This window comes from Octopus bimaculoides, chromosome 22, assembly GCF_001194135.2.
Source record: "Octopus bimaculoides isolate UCB-OBI-ISO-001 chromosome 22, ASM119413v2, whole genome shotgun sequence".
NCBI classification, from domain to species: Eukaryota; Metazoa; Mollusca; class Cephalopoda; order Octopoda; family Octopodidae; genus Octopus; species Octopus bimaculoides.
In genome coordinates, this window is record NC_069002.1 from 27,641,940 (window position 1) to 27,650,943 (window position 9,004).

General features: G+C 34.2%; 1 protein-coding gene across 1 annotated transcript in view; it reads right to left on the bottom strand.

Moving 5' to 3' along the window:
* Positions 1 to 9,004, bottom strand: part of LOC106881733 (E3 ubiquitin-protein ligase UBR4-like) — a 218,633-nt gene that overhangs the window by 45,902 nt on the left and 163,727 nt on the right. Inside the window, exons 86-89 of the mRNA XM_052975666.1 lie at positions 8,804 to 8,896; positions 2,467 to 2,586; positions 1,483 to 1,655; positions 1,022 to 1,076 (exon numbers count right to left, since the gene is read on the bottom strand). Of these exons, the coding sequence (XP_052831626.1) occupies positions 1,022 to 1,076; positions 1,483 to 1,655; positions 2,467 to 2,586; positions 8,804 to 8,896 (441 nt within the window). The remainder of the gene's footprint in view (positions 1 to 1,021; positions 1,077 to 1,482; positions 1,656 to 2,466; positions 2,587 to 8,803; positions 8,897 to 9,004) is intronic.

The following is a 9,004-nucleotide window of genomic DNA, read 5'->3' on the forward strand; positions in this document are numbered from 1 at the left end:
AAATATATTTAGTTAGGCGTAGGAGTGGCCGTGTGGTGAGTAGCTTGCTTACCAACCACATGGTTCCGGGTTCAGTTTCACTGCATGGCACCTTGGGCAAGTGTCTTCTACTGTAGCCTCGGGCTGACCAACGCCTTGTGAGTGGATTTGGTAGACGGAAACTGAAAGAAGCCCGTCATGTGTGTGTGTGTGTGTGTGTGTGTGTATTTGTGTGTCTGTCTGTATTTGCCCCCCCCCTCCCCCACATCGCTTGACAACCGATGTTGGTGTGTTTACGTCCCCATAACTTAGTAGTTCGGCAAAAGAGACCGATAGAATAAGTACTAGGCTTCCAAAGAAGTACTAGGCTCCAGCACGGCCTCAGTCAAATGACTGAAACAAGTAAAAGAGAGTTAATTCACCAGGAGATTAAGCAGGATACTAGATGCCAAAAAGGCTGAGAACAGAAAGTTCCCATTGAGGCTGTGGTAGTGTATTAATTAAAACCAGGATCTCATTGGGTAATAGTGAGCTACAAATGTTTGTTTCTAGTTGGTTAGCTACATAAGTAAAGAAATACAGAGCAAGGGAGGCTACAAGCCAATAAGGGATGTGGTTTAAAATACTGAAAGCATCAAGATATAAGTATCATGACAGTGAATCGGTTGGTTACATTCAGTGGTTCACAGTGTTAACTAGTCCAGTAGTGTCAGCATAAATTGCTACATGAACAAAATAATGTGTTGGAAGAAGAAGGTATTTATAAAGGCCACAACTTTTGAAAGCAGTTCAACAGTCACAGCATGATAGGGTTCACTTGAAGCAACAGGTTTGGGGCATAAAACATTCCAGAACCAGTGTGGAGTTTAAAAGTAGAAACTAACAATAATAATAATATCACCACCACCATCATTTAATGTCCATTTTCCATGCTGGCATTGGTTGGACAGGATCTGGTGATCTACAGGGCTACACTGTGCTCCATGTTAGCTTGGGCATGTTTTCTGTGACTGGATACTCTTCTTAACACTGACCACTTTACATTGTGTTCTGGATGTTTTTCTTGTGCCACTGGCATAAGTGGAGTTGCCAAGTAACTTGCAAGACAGGAAAGAACAAGGGGAAAGGGAAAAATCCCTTTGACTGAAATAGGGGAGAATTTGAGAGGGGAGAGGGGAGATTTTATGCCAGAGACAAGCAGAGGTGGCTTGCTATGGAGATGTTACATGGCTACCATGCATTTAAATAAGGGTGGGTGGGAGCATAATGTAATGAATGTATGATGTTATTGCTACATGCATGCAAATATATCAAGGGACTGTTTTTAATTGGGTACAATGAACACAACAATGCAATTTGTCTTAGGTGCAACACATAAAAAGCCCTCAACATTTTCATGAACATACATGTCTGTTGCTTCATAATGTAATTTAAAGAAAAATTAGGTGTATGAACTTTGGAAAGATTTCAACAAATATTAAAATAGAAAAACATTTGTTTTACCTATCTCTTGCTTTGTGTATGGAAGATGACATTGAAGGGTGTGACTGGTGCATTAAACTTGTCACACTTCCTTGCGGACTTGTAATTGGTGAGTCACTGGCCACACCACTTAAAACAGCTTCTTTCTGTTGACGATCATAATCAACAAGCTCCTTACGGCAGGCAAGTACTTTCTATTAGAGAAATTAAAAATGAGAACACGGATGACCATTGATAAAAATACAGATTTAAAAATAGAGTTTTGTGTGTGTACATGTGGCTTCAGAGTAAATATTCTTCCACATTTTGGTCAACCTTCTCTATGCACATGTAGAGGAAGAAATCTCTGTGCAGGTACATGACCAGCTAGAAATAGTTGCAGCTACAGTTCCTTCTAATACACTTTATCCAATAACTAGCCCTTTTTCTTCAAGTTCAGAAGTTCGGGAGATACTTCATCCCTCAGCAGTTATTGCCACTTTAAAAAGCTCAAGAGGGGAGCTCAATGGATAAAGTAATCTAAGATACCCACAAAGAGCGGATAATTAAGTCAATTCACAGCTAATATGGAGCTAACAACAACAATCTTCTTTGTGTGATGCTCTTGCTTTAAGTTTGAGCCTGTGCAAAAAGCCCCTACATAGCCTCTTGTAATGCTCTCAATGGGATGACAGTCTGTTGCAGGGTTACTCCTCATCTACAGCTGAGCGGACTGGAGTAACATGAAATCAAGTGTCTTGCATAATTAAGGACACAATGCACTGCCCACTCTAGGAACTGAAACCACACTCTTGCGATTATTGGCTCTCTGGAAATTCCCTCCTGAATCATGTCTTTCCTACTAAGGTTGACTTGCAGCATTTCAAGAGGACCATTAACGACACTAACGAGTGGGAAAACTTGAAAATAACGAGGCTGGGTAGAGAGGAGATAGAAAAGGAAAGAGGAGGGAGAGAGACAGAAAAAGAGAAAGGTGAGAGAGACAGAGGGAGGGAGGCAAAATACCTGAATGATTTTACTGAGCTCATCAAATGATGATTTGCATTCGATACAGTACTTCGTGGCCAACTGCTGTATGGCCTTGTGTACACTACTGTTTGGGACATTAGTTGCAGTGCTCTCTTCCTGAAAGTACAAATTGAACAAACATGATATAAACCTTAGCTTTCAACACATTCACTTAAAATACAAAACTGTGACAATGTGAAACACAACAGTTTATCAGAATCTTTGGCAATCTTTACATTCTAAGGTGTGCAACTTTCAGCTAGCTTAGGCTTCATCACAAGTGTTTTTGTTTGTTTGTTTTTCCATCTTTATATCCAGAAACACACACACTGCAGTGTGCATGTGTCTGTATGCGTGTGTAATATACAGATATACACCATCATCACTTAAATGAATGTTAAATGAGGAGGATGATGTTTATAAATGAGTGTGTATAAAATGCAAATGTGCACACATTCTCCTTGCTAACTTTGTGCTTGTAGACCAAGTGTTATAGTTTTATAGTTCGCAGTCAATCTACCTGAAGATGATAAATTGCCACATGTGATTTTAATGTAGTAATGTTCACTGGCTTTTATATCTGTCCCCCACCCCTCAAGCTAAGAAGGATTAAACTGATTATACATATTTGCTATATCTGCATCGTTTTACAGCTGGATGCCCTCCCTGTTGTTAACCCTTACTTGGGCTAAAAATCAAGAAATACTCTAAAATAAAAATCTAAAATGCCAACTGTTAAAGTGAAAATATATTGAGTTAAAGATTGAGATACAATCAACAAAAGCCTAAATGTTGAAACTGTACATAAATATTTTTCATTTGACTAGTTTTAAATATTCTTTAAAAACATTAATTGCCTCCTTCCATCAAGTACTTTTCTTTTTCTCTCAAGAGATGTTTTCTTTCACTAAAAATATGCCACTTGGAAAGAATCTGAAGCATTTAGTTATCTTTCCATTAAAATACACCAACTTTGTTTCAATCAAAAATTTAGTAAAATAATTTTGTCATTACTAAAAGCTAGTGTTTGGAACATAAATTAGCACAAAATTTTGATGTAAGATTTTAGTTTAAATCACTTTAATTCTTTAGCATTCAGATTACTTCATCAAATGCAATGCTTATTTATGCACATTTTTTTCAGAACTAATCATGTATTATCTTGTGTCTGAGATTTCAAAGATGCGATTATTTATTTTAAGAATAATATTGCAAAATAGTTGTGAGAGGCCAGATCTGGCCAGTTTGAACATAAAGCAGGTAGAATATGTAGCCCAGTCTAAATGCTAAAGAGCTAAAACAAGAATTTTGTGTCCGAGAAACCAATGGCAGCTTTGGGAAGGTCAATATCAAAAGAATTAAACAACAGACGGCATTCTGTGTTATAGACTTTGTAAAAATTTTCAGTAGTTTATGTTGATTCGCTATAAATCTATCAGTCATAGCAGTGTGCCATTTATTCATTATATACTATGAAATACTTCAATCATTAAGCAGTCTTAGTATTCGACTGTCTCAAGCATAATAATAATAATAATAATAATAATAAAATAGAAGTTTCTTTTCTAAGTCAAAAATAGTTTAGATTTGAGCAGTTATTTATATTTTACCAACTACAAATGTGTCTCAACTTGAGACATTACTTTCAACAATGGGATGTTACAAATGCAACAGTAACTGGTTGAGATATCTAGATTGCAGATTTGTTTGTGTGTGTGTGTGTGTGTATGTGTGTGTGTGTGTTATTTTAAAGTCAGTTTAAGAATACCAATGGAACATTTACTGATGGAGTGGCTCAATATTAAGAGTAGAGTCAAATTTAGTATAAAGTTCACACTGAGTGTGACCAAAGCATCACCAAGCAGGAATAAACCATTTAGGTGGAATTTGAAGTTTCAGTCAACACAAAATTTTATAATGCGTGTGCATGACAGAAAGAGAGAGAGAGAGAGATAAAGAGAGAGAGAGAGCAATGTTCTATCTGACCCTTTGCGAAAAAGGATTATCTTTGCTGTTAGTAAAAGCAGAAGATTTGCAATGTTCTTCGCACAACACTGATACCAATAGTTACCAATAAAAATTAGAATCCAAAGACAGTCACAATCAATCAATCTAGTTAGTGAATTTTTACAAAAATCTTCAATCCTAATTTGGTTCTAAGGTACAAAAGCTTGTTGACAACAGAGTTTCATGTCACTGATTCAATGCCTTTCAAGGTTTTCATTCTTGTAAAAGTTGGAGGAAGTTGACAGTTCTTAAGTCTGTGTGAATATCTCTTTTCTTGTTACTTCCATTTAATTCTCTTCTACTAAAGTTTAATTTTCCATTGCTGTTCTTCCATAAAAGTTAATGAGGTTCAGATTCATTTTATACAGCTGCTTCTCAGAGAACCTTTTTGGGGGGATTTTACTGTTAAAACTGAATACAAAATTTGGAAGAAAATTCTAATGCAACAAATGAGAATTTAAGCTAAATGCTCAAAATTTTCCTGAATGTTAAGTCAAGCACATTCACAAAACATTACTATAATTTTTTTTTTTTTTTAAATATTTCATTGGCTCAAAGAATTTGGCAAAAGGATCCAGAGAAGTGTCTTCTTCATCAAAAAACTGTTCCTTTGTTTCAGAAATGAAATAAATATAATTGAATCAAATTTCAGTTAAACTTAGTTTAAGAAATAATAGAAATTTCAACAGAGAATACAAGTTTAAACAGCATTTGAATGCGGAATTAAAGATTAAATGAAGGAAAAAATTGCATTAGTCAGTAATTAGCAAGAATTAAGATTAGAATTTGTTGTTTTTTTTCTCTTTGTTGAAATGGTAGGAGGGTGGGATGCTGATTTATTCAAACTGGTGAGACTGATACAGTGGATGTTGAATTTGAGGTTCTGTAAATCAACACCTGTGGGGAAAAATGTGGGCAGGAAGCAATTCCAGAAAAATATATAAATTAAGGAGGAATAATTAGGGCAGAGAGTCTAATGCAAAGTCTGCAGGATGCAATTCAGTGAATGTGTCAAGAATAGGAGCAATGAGATGAGATAGAGGTGGTATCCCGCTTCCTAAGTGAGAGGCAGCAGCTTTTGTTGAAAGAGACACAGAAAAGATAAAGTATATGAGTAGGTTAGGTAGTTAGGGCAAGTTTTTTAACTGCAGCTTAGAATGTCTGGAGTGTTAGAGCAGCAGGACTCCAGTGTGGGCTGCTAAAGGTGAAGGCCAGCAATTGATCAGGACTGAAGCATTTTGTAGCTCTGAAAAGGAAACTCAACCTTTTGGATATAATTCTGGTAATGATTGATGTGTGTGCATAAGAGAGAGAGATTGTTAAGTGAAGTGTTGTGGTAACATTTTGGTGCTGTTGAAGGAGACTAAGTGATCATATATCTCCATCAAGCGAAGTTTCCAAGGAGTTAGTTCATAGAATTGGTACGTGTTCAGCATCTAGGGTGCATTAGGATGATGCAATGTGTGGAAAGTTAAATCGGTTTGAAGGGTGGCATCTCCATAGTAAATGTTTTTAATTAGTAGTAACACCAAGCAGATCATATTATCATATTTTGTCACCATTTCTTTGTTGAAACACACTGCACTTGTTGCAATTTCAGGCATTTTTTTTTTATTGCTTAAATAAAATTGGTGAGTGTGCATCTTGAGTGTGAATTACTTGAAGAGGTTAGGGAACTGTTAACTGTTGATTTCAGAAAGATAATCCCCGTTAGAAGGACAAGCTATATGATACATGTAAGAGGACGAAATAATACATATGACAGTTGAATGAAAGTAATGAGATCAAATAATGTGAAACAACAAGAACAAGACAGAGAGAGAAAGAGAGAGAGAGAGATAGATAGATAGACAGAGAGAGAACAGGGTGAGAGAAAGAGAGAACAAGGTGAGAGAGAAAGAGAGAGTAAATATGTTAAGATGAAAGTAATTATGTTAGATTCTGAGGAATGTAAAAGTAGCAGCTCAACAAGGACCTGGCAGGAGACAGAAAACCACAGAAAGTTAGTTCTTTCAAGTAAGATAATGACAAGCTCTAAAAGAAGTTGCTTTTTAATAAAAAATTTGTACTTTGGATCTATTAAATACATAATGAAAATGTGATCATTAAAATTGATAACAATGGGTCACAGGTTTCAGTCAATACACAGTTGTGTTTTCAGCCAAAATACATTATTATTATCATTATTATTATTATTATTTACATTTCTATGTACTTCCACATTTCATTGTCCTATACCATCCCTGATGTTTTTTTTTTGTTAACTCTTAGTGATAAGTAAAAAAAAATTATTATTATTATTATTATTATTATTATTATTATTATTATTATTATTATTATTATTATTATTATTATGGCGGCAAGCTGCCAGAATTGTTAACACGCTGGATGAAATGCTTAACGGTATTCTGCCCGTCGTTACGTTCTGAGTTCAAATTCCACCAAAGTCGACTTTGCATTTCATCCTTTTGGGGGTCGATAAATTAAGTACCAGTTGTGTACTGAGTTTGATCTAATCAACTGGCCCCCTCCCGCTAAATTTCAAGCCTTGTGCCTACAACAGAAAGGATTATTATTATTATTATTATTATTATTATTTTCGGGCCTTGTGCCTAAAGTAGAAAATATTATTATTATTATTATTATTATTAACAGTTGAGAGAATGAAACAATGTACTCAACTGTTAATAACAATATTAATAATAATAATCTTTAATATAATTTACTCTACTGTTAATACGATTATTATTATTAATATTATTAACAATTGTGTAAATTGTTTCATTTTCTCAACTGATAATAGTAATAATAAGAATAATAATAGTTTTTTTTCTACTCTAGGCACAAGATCCCAAAATTTTTTGGCCTCGTGCCAAGTATAGAAAAGATTATTATTATTATTATTATTATCATTATCATTATTATTATTATTATCATTATTATTATCATTATTATTATTATTATCATTATTATTATTATTATTATTATTATTATTAACAGCTGAGAAAATGAAACAATTTAGTTTCCGGTGAGAAGGAGGAAGGCTTGGTGTTTTTAGTCAAACACTTTCATGGAAAAAGTATGTCAACCGTTTGTCTTTACTAACTGTTGAGGAAGACCATTGTTAAATTCTTAAGATTTTACTCTTTCACTGAGACAATATCACCTTTAACCTTTCTAAAAAGTTAATGAGTGAAGGCACATGGTTTAGTGGTTAGGGTATTCAGCTCTTTATCATAAGGTCCTGAGATCGATTTTAGGCAGCACATTGTGTCATTGAGCAAGACACTTTATTTCACGTTGCTCCAGTTCACTCAGCTGGCAAAAATGAGTTGTACCTGTAATTCAAAGGGTCCAACCTTGTCACACACTGTAACCTGAATCTCCCCGAGAACTACATAAAGGGTATACGTGTCTGTGGAGTGCTCAGCCATTTGCATGTTAGACTAGGCTGTCTGCTGATGTTGATCAGATCAACCGGAACCGTCGCCTCACCAACAAAGTGCCAGTTATCACATTAACTGAAAGCTGATAAGCCATCGACAAAAAGAATTCTTACAAAACATTTACTTAAAATTCATTACATTACATGTTTTCTACAAACTTTCAAATGTGACATGACTTAAATATTATGTTGTTAAGATAACCTAGTGTTGTGTTATGTAGAGATGAACATTTGTAAAATATTTTATACTTTATCTAAAATTAGAAATAATATTTTCTGCACTAATAATAATGTAAATTGAGACAGGCTGATAACATCAATGAGTATATCACTTTTCAATGGAATTATTAATTACAGAAATAAATTCATTATATATATATATATATTTTTTTAAATGGTAAACTTTTGCATGAGATCAAAATGTAAAGTTAACATTGTAGACGTTATGATAAACCAAGAAATAATTAAAAATAAAGATTTTTTTAAAATGGAAATTTCATAATTCAATAAAGTAAGTGACTGCTAATTAGAGAATATAAATGTATATAATACAAGATGAAAAAGTAGATGTTAGAAGCTCCAAAAATAAGTGATTAAAAAAAGAACAGAAAAACTGTAGCACCAACGTAGAAGCATTCTAAAGAGCCAAATCAGTTTTGGATTTGAGTTGTGTGATCAACTGAAGAATCACTAAATTGATAAACAACAGTTACAAAGAATAAAAAACAGAAAATAAGAAAATTTGGATCAATTCTCGAAATTTCTTTCTTTCAAACTGTCTCCTTTCTGGCCGTTTTCTGGAGAGGGTGGGGTGGGGGAGAATATGTTGAGACAAAAAAATAGAAAAATTGGGAATATTCAATGAAGATTAAAAACACTAACCCCAAAACAACTCAGCTGACTAGTTTTGAAACAGCGATTTGTGAGATCTTTGACTGGGGTATAGATCTGTAAAAACAGTTGAAATGATGCATAAAAAAAAAAAGTTAATAGAAAAGGTTAATTTTCAAAAAAGCAGCTAGAAATGGTCTTCAGAATATGTTAAAGTAGAAAAAGGAAAATAAACATAATTAAACAAAGGGG